The sequence below is a fragment of the Tyto alba genome, unplaced genomic scaffold, assembly GCF_018691265.1.
Source record: "Tyto alba isolate M040663 unplaced genomic scaffold, T.alba_DEE_v4.0 Super-Scaffold_14, whole genome shotgun sequence".
Taxonomy (NCBI): domain Eukaryota; kingdom Metazoa; phylum Chordata; class Aves; order Strigiformes; family Tytonidae; genus Tyto; species Tyto alba.
The window spans coordinates 16,027,592-16,052,893 of record NW_024881276.1 but is presented as its reverse complement, the minus strand read 5'-3'; the positions used below and the strand labels follow the sequence as shown (position 1 = coordinate 16,052,893).

At 37.8% G+C, this 25,302-nt stretch overlaps 1 protein-coding gene across 2 annotated transcripts in view; it reads right to left on the bottom strand.

Moving 5' to 3' along the window:
* POLA1 (DNA polymerase alpha 1, catalytic subunit) overlaps positions 1-25,302 on the bottom strand; it is a 202,874-nt gene that overhangs the window by 112,130 nt on the left and 65,442 nt on the right. For both annotated transcript variants that reach the window (XM_033010094.2, XM_033010095.2), the window contains 7 exons: positions 15,795-15,827; positions 14,146-14,238; positions 13,138-13,343; positions 11,724-11,856; positions 10,035-10,166; positions 7,781-7,955; positions 266-447 (listed from right to left, as the gene is read on the bottom strand). In XM_033010094.2, coding sequence (XP_032865985.2) covers positions 266-447; positions 7,781-7,955; positions 10,035-10,166; positions 11,724-11,856; positions 13,138-13,343; positions 14,146-14,238; positions 15,795-15,827 — 954 coding nt within the window. The remainder of the gene's footprint in view (positions 1-265; positions 448-7,780; positions 7,956-10,034; positions 10,167-11,723; positions 11,857-13,137; positions 13,344-14,145; positions 14,239-15,794; positions 15,828-25,302) is intronic.

Genomic DNA, 25,302 nt, shown 5'->3' with positions numbered 1-25,302 from the left:
CAATCATTCACGACTGTGGGCAAACAGATTAATGAAGCCAGATAATCTCACATGTTCTGCTAGACGACACAGCTGAAATGCAAAAATGGGAAAAATATCTCAGCACTATCCAATCAGCAAATTTTTTCCAAAGCTATAAATAGCAGGTCTCAAACAATATGGTATCTTCTCCTACATCATATGAATCCTATCTGAAAAGCCATTCTCTCTACAAGCATTTTTCTCCCTCACCGACAAACAGAAATGAAACAGAAAAAAAACTAACCGAACCATCAAAGACATTGTCATAAATATTTTCTGTCCCACATTTGAGGCAGCAAAACTTGAATCTTTCACAATCCCTATATTTCTCCTCGTCAGTGAGCTGAGCTGGGCCACCAACCAAGGCATCATTCTCCTCATCTTGATAGCAATGGTGATGGACTCTGAATTGGGAGGGATCCAGCCCTATTAATAAGAAACAAAAATTTCAAAAGACCAAGAGGTCAACCATGCAAGTAGGCTCATTTTTCATGTGCTTGGTGAAGCAGATTCAAAAGAAAGTTACAAAATGTAAATTCAGAAGCTGAAAATCTCTCCTCAGCAAAACTTCCTCCATAACACATAAATACATTTTACAATTTTTAACCACGAATAAAGGTTCACAAAACATGAAGACATCTTCTTACTTATCTTCTTAAGCAAGATTGCTTTATAAATAAAGCAAGCACGCTGCATTATCATGGGAGTATGGAACAGAACATTTTGTTTCTGAGGAAACCACTCTTAACGGATGGCTTTATTGTTATTTTCTTCTTAAGTTACATTGAAAATATTTCAATAAAAATGTGCATCGTTATTAAGAAACAGTCTTTAAATCAAAATGGCACCATTAAAACTCAAAACAGAGAATAAAAACCCCATTAAAGAAATGCGGGTGCACTGCTATTACCAACTCCTTCAAGTCCGTATACAACTGCCAACTCTGATTTCAATGCAGTGGTCGATTTCATTTTGGCTCAGTGGTTAACAGCATGTAGGTTTCAATCTAATGCAGTGGTTAAAATTCAGCAGCAGCATTTAAAACGGCAGCGCTGGAGACAAAATGCTTTATTTTTGATTGCCAGAACTCAAGATTTTAAACAAATAAATACACAAAAGAGATCCTAAAAATACTGATTCAACCACAAATAAGTAAATAAGCAAGCACGAAGTTCACTGCCCCAGGAATAAGACTGCCAAAGTAAACTTAATAAAAATCTATGGGTTTTGTCATCCTTTGTCATGTGCAACCTTTTAAAAGTCCATGTATCCCATTTACAGGTTTTTTTGTTAACTAACAAATAGCACATGCTAGGAAAAAAAAGAAATGAATGAGCATGTAGAAGAAAACGTTTAGAAAACTATGGCTTACTTTATTATTAAGAATAAAAGATCAAAGAGAAGCACTTCAAAAATATTTTTAGCAGAGACTCATTAAGCCAAGTAACAGATTATCATGTATTAACCCATATCTTGTGTAAATTTCAAAAACAAACCTAATAATTACTACAGCAAAAGCAAGAAAGATTACAAATAGAAAGTGAAGCTAGAGTTTACAGTTCTTCTTAACCTTGCTATATGGTACCGAGAGACTTAAAGACAATGTTTGGGAACAACATTCAGATAAACTAGACAAATATTATAGCACATATAAACCAGTTGTGTTATACAGGCAGATATAGATTGTCTTTACATAAAAGATTTGATATGTGTGACTTCACTATCGCTGCTCTGAATTTCTATTTTGCAGTCATAAAACAAATTCAAGGACAAGGAAAAATTCCACTGCTGAATAAGTGGATTTGGTTCTTGATAGAATAAGGATTTTGCAAAAATTTAATCAATCTTCCCAACTTTGATTTTATCAAAAGAAACAAATGTCAATGCATAAGGGGAACAATTCACCTCCAAGAGGTTCTTAAACTTTTAATACAGTTTTCTTCTACTCATTAAAAGGAAGAGCAAACAAAGCAAAAATCACTGCCAGTAGCTTATTTTACACTCTAATACATATGGTATCCCTGAAAAAAAGGCTGGGGGTGGGTTGGTTGGTTGTTGGGGTTTTGGGGATTTTTTTTTTTTTTTTTTGAGAAGGGTTGGCAATTTATTTGCTGTTATAGAAAACAAAGAGTATGTTCTGCAACACACAGGTGGTAGAAAGATTTAGAAAGGGGACCTGATTTTAGTATTAAGATTTTGCAAAAAATCAACTAAGTCTGCAGTAGATTGTATCTAAGATAGTAATGGTGAATACAAACACAGATTCTCAGTTTACTCTGAGTTCAGAAGCAGAATGGAAAAACATTGTTGCAACTTTCTGACACAGACACTATTAAAGTTCAGCTAGAATCTATCTTTGGTCATTTCCCGGAAGGTAAATATAGAGCAAAGTAGTTCACTAAATAAAAGGAAATGGCAGTTTTCTAACATTCAGTCAAAACCAATGACAGCAAATCAGTATCTGGACATTTGGTCATAATTTAACAGGGGAAAAAAAAAGTTATTAATTGGAAGAATTTAAATCACCCCTATCTCTGGACTTTCGTAGCTCTTTTGGCTGGAGAAAACAACAGGAAAAATATTGTGATGATTCAACCGTGCATCTAACTTTTGGTGTGCAAACAGCCCCAGTGAAATCAAAGAGACTACAAGTCAGTCTTTTAAAGAACATGCCTACCTTAATTATCTTGTGGAATTGGGAACTATTTTGTCTATTATCTCCTTTCAGGAACAATTAGTTGGTTCAACTAATCCATTTCAACACACTAACTGGTATCTTCTCGGACCAGGTCACACTGGTCATATTATTCTACTTGGTAAACAAAATAGGAACTATCTGATGCGTGGGGGAAAAAAAATAGTATCTGGTTTTGGTAACGTTTAAATTAATAGGATGAGACTAATCTGCGAACTCGTTTGAACTTTTTTTTTTTTTTTTACCATGTCATCAAGAAAAATCAAAGGGACTTTGACTTACTCCGAGAGGAAAATCTTCAGGACTATCATTAAACTACCTGCATCACAGGTAAGTAAGTTTTCCAGCCTCACCAAAATTGCAAGGTTGCACGCATGTCAAAGAAACATAGTGTTGAAAATGCACTGAAGAAGCTAGCATGACAAAAGTAAGTAAATAAAGTTCCAGTACTTGTTCCTGAATTATTTAATAGAATTATTAAAACATTTACTGTCTAGCGAGCAAAAGAGGTCACTCGAGGAGCTGAAAAAAGGGCAAATACATTTTCCTAATAGCAGTATCTCAAGCGTAACGTTCCCGCCGATGGTTTTTACTCGTCTTTCCCCGCACAGCCCTACCCCCGTGCCCACACGCTCCCCAGGGCCCAGGAGCGCGGCAGGAGCCTCGGCCGCCGGCCCGGGGGGGTCGCCGGGGCGCCGGCCGCTTTCTCCGCGGACCGCTGAGCAAAGCCGCAGGGCTTTTTTCCCCCCCCGGATGCCGGATTTCAGCCGCAGGTTAGTCGGGCAGCACGGAAAGTTTCCCCGCCGGCACCTCCGCCCGTGAGACATTTTGTGAGAGGCAGGGAAACGGCATCCGGTGCTGCCACCTCGAGGCGACGGCCGCGCATTTCAGGCCGGCCGACGCGGCGGGGCCGGGCCCGGGCCCGGGCCGGGCCTCCCCGCATCCAACCCTGGGCGGCCAAGGCCTCGGCCCTTGGGAAACGGACGCTCTTCGATTTGTCTCAAGGAGATCCTGCGGCGCTGCAAAGCCAGCGTGCCCTCCGCATGGGGCCCCGAAAACGGCCTCTTGCGTCGCCTGCACACGCGACCCACTTTAAGCAAGTCTCAGTTTCTAAGAGCATCTCAAAAATCCCAGCTAGATCACCACCAGCAGAACTTATTTACTTTGGGGTCTATTACAGTATTGTCATGAAAGCTCCTCATTACTTTAATCTTAATTTCCATCATTATCCTCTTGCTCCACTCCCTAATGTGGCAAAACCAATTAAAAAAAGACAGAACCTGATGTAATTCCTGCGTGCCACAAGGAGAGCACATCTGTCCTGGTTTCTGTCAGGAGAGTCAGCCTGAGTAGCTGCTAAACACTGTATTAAAGGCAGCTATTAAATGACTCTTTAGAAAGAAGAAGAAAAAAAGACAGTATCTTTAAGGTGGTGGCAGGTTTCCTTACAAGGATCAGCTAACATGCAGACACTGTGGAAGGATGAATCGGTACTGGAAAGTACCCTTAATGACAAGCTTTATCAGAACGCAGTAATGACTCCCTATAATTAGATAGCCTTCCTCAGAAATGCCCAAATGCCAAGCAGTCTGCAGAGCACCAGCGTGCCCACCCACCTGAAAGGAAGCACCACGCATCTCTTTCAAAAGACCATGACACAGCCTAGGACAGCAATCAGCAACTTCCGTGATTTAGAGAAAATGATGTTATGTAGTAACAGCTACAAACATCCCATGCTTAAATGACTCTGCTTCCATAATGTTTAGACACTTTTGACAACACAGAAATAAGATGTGATTTTTCTTTGAGACAAGGAGCGGTATTTACGTATCAACAAAAACCCCTTACTTTAAATATGTTAAGAGAATCGTTCTGCCAATACAGTTCATTTAAAAGCTATAGTTGTCATCAGGATGAAGTAAGTAAGGTCTCCAAGCATTTAAGAAGATCAAATTTATTGAATGGTATTACTGATCAGATTGCACACTTTACTTAGTTTCAGAAAGCCTGGCAATCCTGATCTTGTCACTGCTTTTCATCGAGAACTTCAAGAAAAATAGAGTGAATGCAGGAATATGCTCATGAGGTTCTCGTTTTTAGGAACAATGAATTTCCATCTCTCTCAAAGGCTAGGCAGACCTCCTACAATGTCCAAAAACAAAAGGCAATTTTCAGCTTGATTCCATAGTGAATAAATATGATATTTAAAGAGTTCTCTGCAATTTTTAGGTGTGGTTATTTGCTTTTGTTCTATCACCATCTAAAATAGCTTAAAATAACCTGCTTTGAGCACAGACAGAACAAAGAACTTTTCATCATTTTGATATGAGCCAAGCTTCCCTAAGCAGAGCTCAATTTTATCTACTCGGACTAACACAGTGACATGACAATGAAACATTCACCCTATAAAGAGATTCTGTTAAATATGAAAGAGTTTTTTTTTTCCTACAACCATTCTCCCTATACACACATACCATATGTAACACAGTAAATCAGATCAGGCAGAGGAGGATGCACACAGTGAGAATGTAACCAAGTTTTGGTCCACAGATATGACACTTAGAGAGCTTTCAGAATATCAGCTTCCTTCTTCAGAACAGAAAAATATGCTCTTTTGCAACAAGATAGGAAAAACAACGGGAAATTGGATGCATAACATGACGAAAATACTAAGCAAAAAAGCCCAACTTAGCAACACAGAACAATAAACCGTTTTCATGTTTGCTTGTTTTAGCAAGCTGGGATTAAGTATCTTCTACACTTTTGTATTCTGTAAACTATTTTCAATCTCTTTGAAATGAAACCACTTAAATATCCCTCCAGTACTGTTAAAAAAAAGCTTTAAGATAACTTAAGCTTGCAAAGATTTATGTACAACTCTGATTAAGTGCTGTATATCAAGACCTAAGTAGAGCAGCGGTTTTGAAAAAGACCTTTACCCCTAAGCTCAATTTAAGCATTCCCAAGAAAACAAAGCTGGAGAAGGAGGGAACATTTTTACAACACAGCAAGGTCAAACTGAACACATTTCTGATCTAAGATTGTAATAGATACATACAGGTTTTCGGACTGACAATTGTGGACTATTAATAAACTCTCAGCTGCATGATGCTATTATAGACCATAAAAGAAATTTTCATCTTGTATGTACTATATCGCAAAAAGCAGCATAGGCATTTGCAAACAGTAGATGCTATCAAGTGGCACACAGTTCTTAAGATCTGGGCACTTAACTTAGGTGCCTGAAGGGAGCCTGTCTTTTCTGAAAATCTGACCTGTTGTGAATAAGGAGCAAGTCTGAATTTGAGCTTAACTCTACAGACTAACAATCTTTGCCAAATAAAATAAATTAGCTTCAGAAATCTTTCCTGTCTTTTACCTAAATGAAGTACAAGTTTACCACCTATTTTAAACCACTTCAACCTAACCAAGAGTGCTTGACCTTTTCAGTCAGGCATACCACATAGTCCACTCTGACATCAAGGGAAACTTTTATACCAAGGCCCTGCCACATAAACAGAATGATTTGTATGGTCAGCCTGCATGTGTGAAGCAGGGCTAACACCTCCTCAAAGCACCAGAGCTGTTGAGGACACACTGCAACATCAAATGCCTCCAAGAAATAACCTTGCAGCCTCCCAGAAAAAGCAAAATTCCTGTCTCCTTTTTTCCTTTTTTAGGGACAACTTGGAAATGGAGATGAGAAAAGCTGCACATTACAAAGATTGTGTAAGGAGATTAAGATGTTTCATGTTATCAGCCTTCTTGATAAGCAACAAGACAGGAACTTATTTGCACACATTTTAAGTACAAACTGCAAGCTCACCATGAACAGAACCCGCTGTTAGTAAGGAAGCTACCGAGATGCAGTGTCCCAGGTGAACAGTCCTGAAGACAATATGCTGATGGTTAGTTTTAAGTGACCAAATCCTGGATCTTGGCTATTACCTAACCACGAAATGCTGAAGACTAATTCTTCCTTTGAGCATTCCAAAATTCTCAACAAAATCATTTCTGCAGGTGTAAACTTCCTGTAGACATGGGCATTGCATCAAACAGGAGGATACTGAACTGACACAGTGCACCTCTCAAAATGTTTTCTGGTGGGAGAGGACAGTCTTTGCAAGAACTCAGCAGCCAGCAAGATTAACAACTTTTTCCATGTTCGTGAGTAACAGTTTTAAAAATAATGAACCAGATGTGGGATACAAATCACAAAACTTCTGTTTATCAAGGAGATCAATTATGTCTTCTGGTGAATCACTTTTGGGGAGGAAACAACACTAAAAGGTTTACACAGACAGCATTGCATTTTCATGGAAAGAGATCCGATAGAATTGTTAACAATTTTTCAACACCCATACTTCTAGGTAAGAAGCCTAGGGAATGGAGAAGACAGGCAAAATTGGCCAGAAAAATCTCTATTTCTAATTCCTTTAACATCCTTTCAAGAGGGAAAAACAACTCTTAAGAAGAGCAATTCCCTGTTGCTCATTTAAATAAAAACTGGTGATTCTATGGGTCACTATCATTAGTCACATTTTTTATAGCACTTTTTTTTTTTTTTTGCCACTTCATTTATCCATATGGAGCAGGCAAGACTATTGCTAAGGTTTTGTTTCTGTTATCCACTAGGTTAGTTCTAGGAAAGTCTTCACTTACATCCTACTAAAAATTTGTATCCTTTTGTTATAACTGTAACTGCTTGGGAAGATGCTGGAGATGCTAGGATTTCTCTCTGGAAAAATGTTCCAGAACTACTTTAGTAACTTCAGAAGATCTTCAAGACATGCAGTAGTACTGTCATTTATGAACAGCAAAGTTTTGAAACTCTGAACAAGGATTATAAGATTAAGTTAATGTTAATGAGCACCTTCTGAAAAATGGTATTCTGCAGAACTCAGAAATACACTTAACAGTCCAAGCTGCTTTCTATAAACTGTATAACACAAGCTATTGTTCACTGCAAAAAAAAATGATTTAGGGAAGCATTTCTGTTAAGAAACATATATTAAAACTTCCCACTTTGTAATTCTTTAAATAAACTGAATTTAAAATACTTACCTAACCACGTCGCAATAAGAACAGAATCAATTCCCTCTATGGGCTCACATATTCTAGCAACTACAGGATGTATTTGCTGTGACAGGTAGTACTGAGTGTCAATAGTAAGATTGTCTTGCTTTTGCAACTGTTCTGGAGCATATGCTCGCTGGCTGACACTGAGATCTGATCCATCCTAAGACAGGAGACACATATGAAATAAAGTGTGAAAAAAAGTAAAATCCACATTCAGTCTATACAAAGGATTATGCTTCAAATATTAGTCATTATTTTAACACAAAATTGTTACACAGTCACTCTCCTTTGGTTGATCTATTATGCATCCAATACAAATCCAGCAGTAGTAAAAAAAAAAAAAAAAAACAAAAACCAAACTGCATTGCTGATGCTGGCATCAACTAGCAAGTTCAAGAATGTAAATCCAGCTTGTATTATTGCAGCCTACACGTGCAAATCAGTAAGAGTAGACAGAGTAAACAGTCCCATCTGTCAATTCTGAAATGCACAATGAAAACACATTGTAACCATCAGCCCAGTTAAAAATACACGGAGGGCATGCATTTTGGATTCACTTTGTACTAAACTAGCATTATCATTTTGCACAACAAGCAAATTCTAAGTCATGGATATCAAAACCATATCTGTTTTGCTAGGAAATTTATATTCTTTGATTCTGTAAAGAAACAAATAGAATGAATGGTCAGAGAATGGACCATCGTTCCGTGGCGTGCGAATAAATAACAGAGGCAACATTATTGATTTGAAAGAGCAAATTCTGAAATATTTGGAAATACTTAAAGAAACACATGGTGACATCTCAAGCCAAGAGAGAAACACCACTCAGAGGTAAGAATACACATTACATTCTTCTCCAACTTGCAAGAGAAAGATAAGGAGAAAATAATTCAATTTGGAAAGGCAATAATTAAACTGGAAACAGTATTCATGGAGAAATTAAGTATCAACTAAGATGGCAGCATTCTTCTGGGAAACATAACTCAGTCTGTAGAACCATATTCCCAGTCCACAACTAAACTACGAAATTTTGTTTTTAATGTGTGTCAAAAATCTTAGAGCACAACTGAAACTAGTATTTTAGCAAGCGTTCGGTAATACAAGTAAATGTTAATGAGGATGGGGAGGGGAGGGTTGGGGGGTGTGGTGGTGGTACCACAGCTTATTCTTTGCTAAGTACAGTCTCCTTTTTTGCCTTTTTTACAGCAAAGTAAAACTAATGCATTAACATATGACACCTTCATTTTTCAGTTAAGACAAGCTACTGGCTTCAATAGGGTCAGCAACCACAGACTCAAAACCCATCACTAATAAAGACAGACTGCAAGCCATTGGTCCCTCCTACTCTTTTCAGACAACTTAGTATTCAGAACAAAATTAATTTAGGACTATTCAGCTCATCCAGCTGCTTTGCAAAAATAATTACAATGCAATTCCTTCAGCTCCCTTCTTTCAACAAGTACATTCTTCTCTTGTATTGTGCCATTGCTCAGCCGTACCCATGGCCCAGCTCTTGTAAGTCTTGGCAGCTTTGTCACGCCAGGCTGAGAACTCTCAATTACACAAAATAAAGTATCTTTCAGTTTTTAACAATGAAGGAGCTGAAATAGTGGTCCACTGTAGAAGTCACATTGCCAAGTCTATTAGTTTGGCGTAAGACATCCATTGGTCCATCTAATCCAGTCTATACTTTTTCGTTGTTTTTAACAGCAAATTCCAAGTAGAGTATATATTTGTGAGATAATGATAAGCATTTATCCTATAAACACCTGAAAACAGAAAGTTTCTCAAATTCCTCAGTCTATCCAACAGAGGTACTGCCAGATCCAATGACTATGAATTGAAAAGACACAGGTTGAGACTGGAAATAACAATGACACTATTTAACCATCACCACCAATTAGCTTTACAAGAATGGCATGTTCTTCACCATCAGAAGTTTCTTCTTAAAACGAAGACTGAATATTTTCCTTAAAAGTAAATTCTAATTCCAGATAGAAATTAATTCAGAGAAATTTTATCAGACACTATATGGAAATAGTCAGATGAGCTGAGCTGATCACAGTGGTTCTTTCTGGCTCTATAAAACTTACACGTAGTACAGAAAACCGACTATTTTAAACCATAACATAATCTAACTACAAAGAAATGCCAAAATGTTTTTTTCCAGGAGTTGAGTTAGTTTTCTTTGCCATCTCTCAAAACAATACCTAGTATTTAGCTATAAAGACATTTTTACCTGACAAATGATATATGACACTGTGTCTCCTGCCTTCACCTTTCGGCCTCCTTGAGAGTTTATCCACATGGCAACATGCACATGTGGCAAGCTTTTTTTGTCAGGATAATCCTGTGGATCTTTTGTCAATGCCTAAGAGATCAAAGGAGGAAACAGAAACGTGACTATGAGAAAAGTATTTTACTTCAGTGATGGACAACCCAGAACTTTAGAAGACAAGATTACATAGTAGCTATGTTCATTCACCCATCTACTATTCACAAGTACACTTACAACAAAAAAAGATGAAAAAATTGTAATAAGGATATTTTCCAGACATTAAGGTCTAGGTACCAGTCCTTCATACTTTAAAACTGTTGTTATTAATAAATTGAGAAGATGCTTTTACAATTACTGTCTGAAAAATGCATTACATTAAAAGCACAACAGTTCAAAACAGTTACAGATACAATTCAATTGTTCTAAAATTAAACTAAACTGAGGAGGTAAACATGACTCAAAATACAAAAATACAGCCAGAGATTACCCTCTTATTCCTGCACCATTTCAGATTGTAAAATAAATATGAGTATCAAGTAGTTAAGTGTATTTAACAAGCTCTGTAACAAGAGGATACAACTGGATTTAATTATTTCCGTGTATCTCATACCACTGAGATTCTACAATGAGCTTTTCCTTTACATAAAATAAAATGCCATGTTTAAATATTTATCATCATTCCAATTCTTAGAAACAACTCATACATTTGACTTAACAGTGAAATAATTGTTTGTTTGGTTGGGGGGTTTTTTGTGTTTTTTTTTGTTTTGTTTTTTTGTTTGTTTGTTTGCTTTTTCCCAAAGCAGTAAAGCAGAGAAACATTCAGCATTTGAAGTGAAAATTATTCCATATATATCTTTTACTGGGATACTAAGTATTAATCTGATTTCTCTAACTCTCATATGACAACCTGAACACATTTCTTAACTGATGGATTAACAGAGTCTTACAGAGCAGACAGGTATCCAGCTTGCAAAAGAAAGACTTTAAATGGAGAAAATTGGGGACATCTCTTCTATTAGAAGCATGAGAGGGGCATGTAATACCCAATTCATTAGTGAACCACCCCTCCACTGGGAGGGAGGGCTTTTGAAGTTAAAAATACAGTTTTCATTGAGGATCCATAAAAATAAACCAAACCCATACTGCTGTCTGCTAAAATCCCTTTAGATAATGAGATCTCAAAATGATTGTTAGCTTTCTTGTACGGAGTATTGCAGAGAAATAAACTGACAATAGTATGCTTTTATACGGGTTTTCTAGAAAACAGAATGTTTGATTCTTTTCCATTGCATTCTTCAGTTTATGTGTTTTAAATCTGAAATATAAAATAAGAGTTTAGGAGAAAACTTCTCCTGCAAGCCTGAGCTATCCTGTCATTCTCAAAGTGCAGAATCAGTGGGGAAGACAGCAGGATGGGACAAGAGAGAAAAGTTATTATTCTACAGAAGCAAGACTGGACTCAAGACCCACAAAGTATTTTTTTCTCATATTGTAGGATCTTTGCAGTATGTTCCATGCCATTCAGCATCTAATAAAACTCCTGATACTTCACAGCATCATAAGGATTAAAAAGATTTTTATCAGCAGTCAATATATTCAGAACAGTAACGTTTTTCCGAGACAAAAAAGAGCTGAGACATCATTTACCTTGTTTATTTCAAACTGATTTACTGGAATCTGGCCATTGATTACATTTTCTCCAATTTCCATAAGCTGCCTTTGAATATTTTCCACAATTATGTCTCGGGGCTGGTCAGAAAGAATCTGTCCAATTATATAGCTGTAAAAACAGTCCAAAAATCAAGAAAAGCTTATAACATCCAAAGCAAAACCATTACAACAGACACAATCCTCTCTTCCTCGGGTAACCTCTGGAAATTAAAGAGCCTGAGGACAAAGCCTGATGCAAAATTTATAGAAATTTGCCAGGATATTTCATGTTGTGTTTTATTTATTTACTTACTTTACTAAAAGCAAATTACTGTAAATAGTTCTAATGTTAAACAGTGATTTGGAATTGTTGAGTGCAACTGATTTCTATTTTCTGCTCCCATTTCATTTTGTCATTTATTATTCCATAGCAGGTATCTTAAGATGGGGTAGAAGAGAACATATCAAGTAAGCAAAGTCTTGCCTATTTCTGTAAAATGTGGTTGGAAGATCTGCCAGCTGCAGAAGAGTTAGTCACTAAAGAACACTCTCAAACATTTGTATAGCTTTAATTACTAATACATTCCTAACTTGGAAAAATTTGCTTCTATTATGATGCATCTTTTCTTAGAAAATGCAAGTCTTAAGAACAGTAAGCAAGTGTGGGGTGTATTTTTACAGATGTAAGAAAGTATTCATTTTTGATACATTTGAACCACAATTTATTTAAATTAAGTTTTCAAGAGGCAGTATACAATATAAGTTGAGTCAGTCCCCAGATGACCACCTCTCCACCCACTCCAATTTTCATTCTACAGTGCTAAATGTATTATTTCTACTGAAATTAAGTACAAAAATGCCCTGTGCAATGACAATTATTAAATCATCAATCCAGTATCCATCGAAATATCAGAAAAGTCTCATTTGAGAAAGGGAAAAGAAACAGTCGGGGGGGAAGGGATCATCTCCTCAGGCTGCACCCAGTGCACTTCCAGCTTTATTATAGGACGCTGAAAAAGCTGACCACCAGCTTCTCTAACCATCTTTGAAAAGAAATCTGACCTAAAACCTATGACTCCAAATGCTAAGGGCACCTACCATTGTCACACAATTTCAGCTGCGGTTTATTAAACTGCATACACAAAATTGTGGCAACTCACATGCACAGCTTCCACAGAAGATGCGGCGAAAACAGTGAGATTAGAGACAACTGGACTTCCACAAGTAAAATCTGTTACCAATGTCAAAAAGTAGCATTTACCAACTCCTAGAAAAATCGGTGAAGATACTCTAATGCTGATGTTAATTACCAATCTGCACTGCTCAGGAAACAGCCACACAGTATCAAACGTTTATGAAGCATGTGCTGTTTAAAACAGAGCAAAGAGGACAATGCCACAAAGAAACTCACTTGCCAGTCTCTTTTGCAAGATCACACCAGTCTCTTCGGACTATATCCAATCCTTTCAGTTCTTGTTTTGTTACGTATTTCCCATCTCCTGTTGGTTCCACAGTCAGAGCAGCATATTTCTTCTTCTTTAAGAGTAGCAAGGACTTAAAGACTCCATCAATGTCTATTTCCAACAATTTATAGAGCTTGTTCACTTCACTTTTGATCTGCAAATGCACCAACAAATTCAAGTGCATAAAACCAAATGCAACACCTTAATAACTATGGACAAATTTAACTTCATGATGAAGTTCTAAAACAAGTAACACTGCACACTGTGTGTTTGCATACACACTTCATCCAGCCTCTCACATAAATTAAGCACTTTTTAGAGCTCATATAGCTCTCATTTTCACCACTATTTCTTTCATCTTTCAAACACAACTTCTCTTACCTCTTTTCCTTAAAATGTTCTAAAACATTTCTCCCTTCTCTTCCACAACTTCAGAGAGACACAAAACTTCCACATTGTCAACTGCCAACTGCTAATCAAACCTTGGAAATTAGTATTTAAATTTGCCACTGGAGATTTGATGGTACATAAGAGTACAATACTTACTACATAACTAAACAAAACTAAACCGTTAGACATCTCTCGTGACAAAACAAAAATCACTAAAATAAAAATTAAAATCACGTTGTAATGGAAATTAATGTGGAGGAACTGTACCTTACATTTTGGCTTACAAAGTATTTAGATAGTCTGCAGGTAAGAGGACTGGTAAAAAAGCTCATTATACAATTAAATGTTTCATTTAATTTAATCACTTTTAAAAATGCACAGAGTAGGTACACCTGAAGATGGGGCACTATGACCTTTTATCACTCCACAGCTTCTATATGCTGTCGAGTTCTTCCCCATGGCCTATTCTCTGCTTATGCTATGGAGTCCTCTCTTAATACCATCTGTTCCACTCAGTGTTACAACATAGACATGTCAGAAAGCTTCAAAAAGAAAAAAATCCTTACCTTGTTTCCCAGCTTGAAGACCTCATCTAAATTGGTGCTATTAGTGTTTATCATAATGGAATCTGTGTCTCCATAAATCACTTCAAGGTTCATCTAAATGAAACAAAATGCTTTGAAAAACAAACCAGAACCACTCCATCTTTTAAAAGTCCCACCTCACTTTCAAGATTCAAAAATATCATTATCTGTATATTATCCCTTAAATGCTAAAAAGCAGAAAAACATAAAGTAAGTCTTTGCTGAGAAGTCTGTACATTTCATTAAGACATATTTGAATTTAAAGAGAATATTGAAACTTAAACCACTGAGATGTTTAAAAAAAAAATCACTGTTCAGTTGTGTACATAATAGAAGTAGTTAAAATTTTACTAAATGCATGCTAGAAAAATAAGTCAGTGAACAAGTCTAATCCTGAGAAACAGCAGGAACTCTAATCAGAAATAACTTTGGACTGCTAGGACACAAGAAGATTACTTAGACTCAAATTCAGAGTATTCAGATAAGGCATTTAGCCAATGTGCTTGAAAGATAATACCACAGTCAGGTATCCTATCCCATTTGTAGCCATCACAGTACTACTGCAAAAAAAGTAATTCTGGATTTAAAAACAACAAAACAAAACAACACAACAAACTTAGTCACTCTATTTCAAACAGATCTAGTGAAAGTATTGTCTAGTGCATACAGTAACTGAGCATACCACAGCACTGTCCAGATTAGGCTGCTATTTTTCAGATTATGCATGTGGTTCCGTATTTCCATCTTCCCACTCCCGTCTTTTTATTTCTGCTGTAATCTAATTACCTGTGCTAGTCCTCCCCTGGGCTGCACATCTTCCAGGGAACAAGGCACTCCTTTTGGATAAGGATCTAGCTACTATAACCCACAAGATTTATACCTCCAGGTTGAACTACTGAACAACTACACAAACACCTACTTGCTTCCTTCTCTCTGACTGACACTCTGCCCTTCATATCATCTCTTATTCTGATCCTTGTAACAATTCAAATGCCCTACTTGGAAAAGACTGCATTCCAACACCAGCCAGACTGCCATAATAATCCAGGATAATGGAGCAAACTCTAGACAAGTTGAGGCACATAAAAAATCCTGAAGTGCATATGAAAGGCATAGCAAGGAAAAAGGTGAGAAGAAAAGTAACCAACACCAGTAAATGTCACCAAAAAAATGGGCAGATGCATCCAGTTACATAATATTAACTTAAAAAATGAAAACCTGATGTCTTCAGTGGTGGAAAATCAGTGCAGCTGTAAAAACTGCAGCATGGCTATGTCCATGTTATACTCCATAGTCAAAAAACCACCCTGTGACAGAGTTTAATGGATGCCAAAAAATAAACCATAATAAAACACTAGAACACATGGTGTAACAGGTCTATGAGTAAACTCTAATTAGCACTGTTGCTAATTTGCTTGAAACAGTCACACATAGGCTTCAAGCAGGGGCCAGATCATATCTGTGGTAGGAAAAGAAAAAAGCTATAATCCATTAGGAAGGATTACATTTGTAAACCAGGCATCCTAAGAAGTGATTTCAGTTCTGTTTGGGTTACAGTTCTCCTAGAATAAAAAAATTTCACCAGGTGTGCTCTTTAAGGGTTGTTGTTTAATGAAAATGCTCAGCATTACCTTTTGCACCATCTCCTTGGTATGCATCAAAATCTGAAAAAAAAAAAAAATAAAATAAAATCAAAGATTAGCGTATGATATAATTACAAGCTAACACATGCAAACATATCCATTAGGTCGCTAACTCCAAATGCTCTCACCTTTCAAAACAAAGCAAACCACCTCTCTCCTGGCAACACACAGTCACCTCAATACTTCTATTACATGAGTAAATTCTCATCTGACCTTGTATTAATGCTATTATTAACTCCCCTAAAACAAGATTAAAACAAATCTCAAAATTGCATGTGCACACACACATTCTACCTTAGAAAAAAAAGCACATTGAATCAAATACTCAAATAAAACCTAATCAGTCAGTGCCAGAATTAAGTGTCTCAGTAATTTAGGTCAGTCATCTCCTTCATATCCATTATCTTATCTCTTGGTATCACTGAGATTTTTCCCCAAAACATCCTGCCCTCTTCAGTACAGCCTGGATGGTGCTCACGTAACAAGAACCTAGTCCAAAGGTTGATTATTCCTGTAATGGTCTCCAAATGGGTCATCAAAAGGCAAACTCCTTCAGAAAACCAGAACTGGGACAGAGATAGGGCACAGATGTTGAATCAGTGGGGAAATCCACATATAACCAGGTTTGTTCCTCAGCCAAGAGTGCGTCCCAAGTTCTCCAAATGCTCCGAATAGCAATTCTCTGAACCTCAGAAATAGCAATAGAGACCTCACATGAGTAGCCTACTGCTTTCTCCTCTAATACTGGCCAGCATAGTGGAACGGGGTGGAAGAGCATATCATCTGAAGCCACAGATACAGCTGTAGTGCAGAAAAAGCAAAGTAAAACTAGCTTGATGAACAAAATGTGTAGCTGCCGCAGAAGGAAGGGCTTGGTGAAGTCTGCACAGCTGCATGAGACCCAACATCTGGTCCATTCCTTCAGTCACATGGCCATGTTTCCACTGTATTCCCCGTTTCCTTTCTCATCAGCATCCTGGTGCTCTGGCACACAGCTTCAGATTCCACCTGCTTAGTCCCAGTTCTCCTGTTTCAGCCCTTTCCATCCCCGCTCAGCAAAAACCTCAGTTCTTTTTCAGCTTGTCCTGCTATTCGTATGTATTTATACTTTTAAGTATCTTTAAGAGGATTAATTTGAACCACTTGTTACAGCAATGATAGAGTCTCTGAACAGTTTGGTACTCTAGCTTTAAAAATAGGCAACACAGTAGTTTAACAGGTTATATTAAATTTAGTAACCTAGTCTAAGCTTTATTATTTTTCATATATTACATTGCAATATTCATTGGCCATATTTGTCAAAAAGGCAGAATTATGATTTGTAGTCAAGAAATCTGTGTCAGGGAGCTAAGCAGTAGAAATTAGCAGGGATGAGGAAAGAAAAAGGATGAACAGGGAAGAGCTGGCCATGCTCAGTAGGAGTAAGACCATCTTCAGGGAAATCTCATTACTTTCATAAGGCCAAGGAGCCTAAAGCGAATCCAAGAATCTTGACTATCACGATACTCACTACTGCTATTGCAGCAAGCAATTCTGAAACAAAGGTGAAATGTCCACCTCTACATAACAGTACACGAACAGGATGACAACACTGTCATTCCTTCAACATTAACGGCAAGTTTCTTTAATATTTCTGAACCTTTAAATAACCACAGTGACGAATACTAAAGTATGATGTTTCACTATGCTTTTTTTCAGTTTGCTTTAAATTAGGCACCACAGAATTATGCACCAAAAGCTGTATTTCTTCATCATTCTTAGTTTTGCAATGCTTGACTTTGAAAACAATATTCTGTTTCAACATAATTTCTGTTCAGACACATTTCCTAGCCAATTTGATCTTCAAGGAGAAATTGCTGCATGTAAAGATGGACTCAATCTCTCAAAGTACAAGGATGTGAACTAAGCAAACATAGCACACCACTCCCTTCAAAGCACTTAAGAAAAGGTTAGGTTCCTACGTAACTTTGACACAGCTGACCCAAAATGAATGTCCTTATCAGAGTTATTCCCCAAGCACATATGGATACCTATGGATTTACACTCTCTGGGTCAAGCTCAAAACATCCAGTTGGTTTAAAGACCATCCACTGATGCTCCAAAATACATACTCAGACAATGTGATGCCTGAACTTTGCTAAAGTCCCAAACTGCAAAAAGCACAGCTGGCCTCAATCTGCTGCGTAGACAAAGAAGAACAAGAGACTGGTGAGTTTTAACTGCAGATTCACTCTATGCTTTATATGCTCAGATGCACCCGATTCCATTTTAATCAGAAGCTTAAAAAAGATATTCCACTCCTATTCATCTCCTAGTGAGTGATTCAGACGGCACCGCCCCACCACCTATCCATGGAGTTTTAAAATTATTCTAAAGACACATATCACTGGTACATGACATCAAATTTCATATACAGTAATCAGAACTCCATCTTATTCACCCTCCCATCCCCCTTTCTCTCACTTATTAGCCGACTCCTACAGAGAAAGGTTATATCTTGCCCTTAGTACTCCAAAAGCAAACAGGAGTCCCTGAAACAAAATTTTAAAATTGGACAGAGAAATTAAGAGTTTATATGTAAAAGAAAAGAAGGCCTACCATTTTTCCCTTGATAATCTCAGGCATTTTTTACTTAATTCTCTGAAATAACTATATTGATAGTTAAAAAGATAACTCCTATATTATTTTTTTTTTAATAGGATTACACCCTACTAAATAGTCTGTCTGTGCAAAGACCATTTCTAAATTGTCTCTGAGGACAGCAGTGGATGTAGGTAATACCAAGAGGGTCACAGACAAGTTAGCTTCATCAAGAGACAGGCATGTGCTAGCGCTACCCATTCTGACAGGAGATCACTTGTAAGTGCCAACAGCTACAAAACAGAAGGTTATAAAGGCTTGCTAAATTCATTAATAAGGCAGTCGGTAGTTATCTGATTTCACAGCAACACCTGCATATTTATCTTCTCATTACCAATTGGATGATGGAATTTTTTTCAAGCACATTTCAAAAATCTGCCAACTTCAAGTGTAGAAAAAAAAATAAACTTTGTAGTTAATTTTTCCCTTAACAAAGTACAGCTGTTGAGAATAATTGTTCAAGATCTTACCCTGTAATGTCAACTGCAGCAGAACAAAGAGTATTTAATTAGCAAATCTATCCAGTAATTCAACACCTATTATATAAAATGCCTTCGTGATTTTATTCAGGATAATTTGCTAAGAGGGTTATTACTGACATTCAGATGAAATTTAAAATTCCTACGCAAGTCGAGTCATAATAGCAGTAATGATCCCCCCAATCAGGAGATACTGTGTCACACAAGGTTCTTTTGCAATGCAGCAGCCGATTTCCTGACTTCTTAATTCCTGGGCTCAGCTCAGTGAGAGCCCTTCATGCCAATATTTCAGTCAGCAATACATCCTTAATGGGACTCTATTAAAATACCTAGAATAAAAATGACTTTTTTTTTTTGTTGTTGTTAAAAAGAATGACAGCACTGCTATCATATCAATCATTAGCAGTTTCTCAGAAATGCACAGTAAAGGAAGGGAGGTTTATAGTGAGGCTGGGAAGACAGAAGAAAGAGAATAGGAAAATTGTTACTCGGTAGTTTCCTTTTGCAAATAATATTGCACTGCTCATGAGAGCTGGATTGTCTCCTATTGCAGGCAATCCAAGTAGGAAGAATTAATTGCCTGGCAACCCATCTGTACAGCCGTGCCCCCTCCCCCCCAGCAAACATATACTTCTAAAAACCTGTGAACTTCTCGGCACAGTGAACAGCTGTGAAATTCTATTTTAACTTTTTTCTTGTAAAAGCAAGACTAGCAACACACATTCTCTCACCCATGAACTGCAAGTCAGTATAAACTGAAAGACTGTAATTGCAGACAAGCAATCATCAAACTGCAAAATTCCTTGTCCTAATTCTACTCCAAGTCACTAATTACTTAATTAAATGAGGACATGGTTTAAGAAACAGAATGATTAAAAATAAATAAATATACAAAGAACAGCTTTACTATTATCCATTACATCAAGTATTTTTAAAGATTCCATATTTAACATCCACCAAAGAGTACCTTCTGATGAGAGGATGCTTATGTGAAAACAAGCTAAGATACCCCAGTTAAAAAACAATGGGATAGGGTGCAAAACTAACACACTGAAACAAAGATTTCTCCTGAAGACACACAAATTTTCTGTAGATTCCTGGGGCCACAGACATGAAGGAACAGAAAGGAAGACTTACAACAAGATTAAAAAGACTGACCAGAATGATTACAGAAATATTACAACAAAGATGCATGCCAAAGATAAAAAAAAAAAAAAAGTCACTTCTGCATTCATTTTGCACAAGGAGAAAAACTAACTCTTAGGGCCTTGGCAAAAACTGTATTTTTGAAAACTACCTGTAATTATCTAGTGTAGACCTGATCTTTTTTTTCCACCTCAGCTGTTTACTTGTGCAATTACAGAATAAGAAAATAATTCTGTCATCAGCTTTAGTGATTCCTATTAGCTAATCCTTCCCATGACACAGAGGAACAAATGGGCAGGAAGAACTGTGTTGCAGTATGTAATGCCACTCACTGATCTACGTAAGAAATATTTCTGAACCTCTATATTTTTGCAACCTATTCATTAGCCTTGCTAGTATTTTATGATATGATGTCTCTAGCAGTGATAAACCATGGCCACAGGATACTGCAGAAAGATTTTTATTTATGAAGATTTTCCGAAAAGGTTTCTATTGCTGAACAAAAAAGGCACATATGCCATAGGCAAAAGTGAAAGAAAGATGGAAGCCCTGTTTGCCACAGGAATGAAGCATCACAGTATAGCCCTTCCGTTAGACAATGGACTTAATTTAGTAAAGTTTGAGCGACCAGATTCAAGTAGTTAATAAGTAAGTTTGTTTCAAAGAGCTTTTACCAAGTATTTGCTGTACCTACACAATGCATTCAAAGTTACATTTCCCATTTCCCAAAACTGTACACTCTCAGGAAATGCTAACAGCATCAGAAAAAAAACCCACAGTGGCAAAATTGTCCCTTCTAGGTTTTTTTTTTTTCTAGAAACACTAAAATTAACTGTCCATACTCCACCCAACAAAGTTGACAGACATCAGTACAACTTTAATAGATGCTGTGTATAAAACCAGTATTGGATGGTGCACCAAAAAGGAAGAATGCTTCCAAGGGCTGAAGCAGTGTACATGAGGATTCAGTGATACATGTTTACATGCCAACAAAAGGTAGGATCTTCTGCCCCACGAACAACAGAAAACACATTAAAAAGGCAGCAGTGGAAATGTGCTAAACATGACAAAAATCGTGTGTACCTTTGTCACATTTTGAAATGGAATGCAAAGATGACAATAAGACACTAAAAATGATGATGTGAATCAAATTACAACTTGAAGACAATGTTCCGTTGGCATCAGAAACAAATGTATTTTTAAAATTCTACAGTACCTCTATTTCAAGTATTTGTGGTGAGTTTTGCTGAAGAGAACAGGAAAACCAGAATTAATTCCTTACTAAGTCATACAGTTACTGGTTATTCTGCACAATATATTATTAACTGTTCTATAGTAAAGCAGATTTTGCATATTTAGGATAGGATTATTTTGGTATCAGGATAAAAGAAAAAACAATGAAACATACTCCTACAGCTTTGGACAAAAGTGAAAAAAAACCACCCCGGAATTTCTGTGTTGGAAATGAATTTAAAATTTTGGAAATTGAGAAGGCAAGTGCACAGAAGGTAACTGAGAGAGTTCTGACCCCACTTCATGTTCCCAGAAGCAACACAACGTCCAGGTGGTTAACTATCTGTAAAAGGCATCCCTATGGCACAGGCAACTCCTACCCTCCAGAATCAGTAATGTTCCTTCCAGAGAAACCAAACACCAGAACCAGGGGCAGTTCCTAGAGAAGCACCAGGGCTCACAGCCCACCCACAGAATTATCTTCTGACCAGCTCGTTCAAAACTTAAAACCTAAAACGAATGAAAGAGCAGGGAAATTCATGTTTCACCCCATGAAAAAATAAGATCCGCAACACCAAAAACCCCCATGAAGAACATGGTAATCAAACCAATTTTAGCTTATTGACTCTTATGAACACTTTTTTTATTTAAATCCATTACATAAATCTATGCTTGATGAACATTTTATACTTAACTATAAGATGTAAAGACCTTCACTTCATAAGAAAACCTTTTGTGCATTTCAAGTACACTGCAACTACATCAAAAGCTAATGGTATTACAGACCGCAAGTAAAACCACTTCTAATAAGCAAGAATATGACAAGCACCATTTACTATTTCCTAATAAAACCAAAACATGTGTTAAGTTATTCAATATTTAAATCCATACAGACAAGTATATCCTCCTTAGAGGAAACAGGCCGCATTTGTTTCAGTGAAATGAACAAACATTTAGACCGCAAAGCTTTATTTTGCTTTGTTTCCCAAACTGAACTGGTTTAACCCATTCAGCAATTAAGGATCAGTGTTTCACTAGAAAAATAAAATGACAAGAACAGTAAATAATTACAATTAATTACTTATAAACCAAGTTTTCCTGTTTGGTGAGACAGAATCCAGCCAAAGTTTAAACCAGAGTACAGAGATTTTTCCGCTGAGTAACAGCAAAATCTATTCCCAAGTAAGGAAGAATAACCACACCATCCTCCACGTGAGGTTTAAGTTGACCTACAGTTTTAGAAATTATCTGTCAAATATATAAGCATGTCTCTCAATCTTGAGATGATGTGAATGTCAGTACTGTCTCATCTCCCAGCTAAGTTATTCTCATAGCCCTATAACTAGGAGTCCTAGAGAAATCAGGGAGTAGGTCTCAGAATCAACAGTGAAGCCAGTTTTTCAAAAAGATCAAGTATTTCTGTAAACCAGAAAACAAAACAAAGCTAATACTCTAAAGACTGAAATATTTATTTTAAGAAGTAGATAAACTCAGTGCACTATTCAAGATGATGAGAAATTCCTTGTGAATCAAAATTCCTTCCCCCCCCCCATTTTTTTTTTTGAGTAAAAAGCAGAAAACAGGACTTACAACTCCATAAGGCCCTCCTCCCTTTTCTTTCAACTGCTAAAGAAAATTTCATTACAAAAAGAAAGGTGTGTTGTTAGAAAGACCCTTTAAGGCAACAAGGGAATATGGAGTTGGCAGGAAGTAAACCTTTATTACTTCTCTAAGATTCTCTTGGTCAGCATCTTTTAAGTAATAACCACAATTTGTGTGCTATGAGAAATGGAAAGGGCCGGGGGAAAGAAAGCACATGCTAAAGAGAAAAACAGGTGCAGAAAACACTTGCTACCTGGTGAGTACTCTTAAAAGAAAAAAGATCTCTATTGAAAAACAGCCAAAGAACCATAGGCATTTTGCAATGGGTATACTGAGCAGATCAAGGCAACCCCTGTCTAGATAATACAGGTACATTCACTGAAAGTGATCCTGAAATTTTATAGGAGTTGAGAGGACATGCTACTCTTGGTTATGAATAGATTGTGTGTGAAATGTTGCGTCCATTAAAATAAAAAAATCTTTGTAAGTGGTTTGAACTGCTTTAAAACTAAACTGTTCTTCCATCATGACTAAGTGGTTGTCTATCAAAGCAGTATCTATTCAAATTCAGAGAAGTATTTTAGCCTCTAATTACTCTCCAAAGAAAGTTCTCTTACCTAATTTCTTAAACATCATGCAAGATTTTCATAAAGCATATAATTTTATTTCATTAAATTAGATATATTTAGACAACATGACAGTTGTTTTTATGAAGTTAAACAATACTCATTCATCCTCTGTGGTTGCACAGCTGGTCTCAGCAGCGGGGTTTTGGTTTTTATGTTCATGGATCTCCCTTTGGGGACCAAGAATTCCTTGGAGAAGGCAGGATCCATGTGACTACATGAGGCAAAATGATCTGTGCCAACAGGCTGCCCGGCCTGGTAAGGAGAGCCTTAAACCGGGACCGTCTCCCGTAGCGTCCTCAAGGACAACCTGATGAAGTACAGGCTAGGTAACTGGACAGCGAGATGGACTGAAAGCCAGCGGCGCTGCTGGGCTCCAGGGGCTGTGATCAGCAGCACAGAGTCCGGGTGCAGGCCAGTCCCTACTGGTGTAACCCCAGGGGCTGATACTGGGTCCAACCCCCTTCACTGTCTGTGTTGATGACTTGGATGACGGCACCGAGCGCAGCCCCAGCAAGTCTGCAGGCAGCACAGGCCAGGGAGGAGTGGCTGGTACACCAGACGAGGGTGCTGCTGTTCCGAGGGACCTCGACAGACTGGAGGTGTCTCACGGCCGACAGGAATCTCATCAGGTTCAAAAAAGGGAAAGCGTAAGTCCTGAACGGGGACTGGAATCACCTCGGGCAACAGCAGGTGCTGGTGGCCGACTGGCTGGAAAGCAGCTTTGCAGAAAAAGATCTGGTCATCCTGGTAGAGGTGAAGCTGGGCAAGAGCCAACAACGCACCGCTGCGGCAAGGACGGCCGTGGGCACCCGGGGCGGTGCGAGGCAGAGCACTGCCAGCGGATCTCAGGGAGGGGCCTTCTCCCTTACGCAGCCCTGGTGAGACACAGGTGGAGTGCTGCCTTCAGCTGGGCTCCCCGCTATGAGAAAGACGCGCACATACTGGAAAGAGTCCAGCACAGGACCGCAAAGATAACGGCAGGGCCCGGAGCGTCTGTCATGGGAGGAGAGGCTGGGAGAGCTGGGGCTGCTCAGCCTGGAGAAAGGAAGGCTCAGGAAAGGATCTTATCACTGTCTATATATATCTGATGGGCAGAAGTAAAGATGACTGGCAGACTCTCCTCACTGATGCCCAGTGAAAGGGCAAGAAACAATGGGCATAAATTAATTATCAAAAAAAAAAAAAAATCCCTTGAAATATAAAGTCTTGCATTGTTTAAATACAATAAAAAGCTTCTTTACTGTAAGTATTTCAGGCTACCTAGAGAAGCTGTGGAGTCCCCATGCTTGAAAACATTCAAATCCCAACTGGACATGGTCCTGACCAACCTGTTCTAGTTGAGCAGGGAGCGCTGAACTTAATCTCGAGGGGTGCCTTCTAACCTCATCTATTTTGAGTCTATGGATCCTCAAAGAGCTATCCTTACATATTCTTTACAGGTAAGAGTAGACAGCTTAGACTGTGCTCTACAGATACCATTTTAAGAAGTTTTAACAATCAAGCCATGTAAAAACATCCTCACCCCTCAACTAAGAGAACTGGCTACATGCAATTTTGAGATTCACAGAGAGCAAAGTCTGACAGAAGACATGATCTCCTGATCGACAGATATCCCGAGTGACTCAGTACCATCTTTAAATTAAGTTGTCTCCCTATTCTGAAGGAAAGGATCATTCTGAAAGCCTCCAAAATAATCTGCTCTGGATCTGATACATTGTAAGCCTCCCTGATTAAGGAAGGAGAACTTCCCATACATTTGGCTTCCTA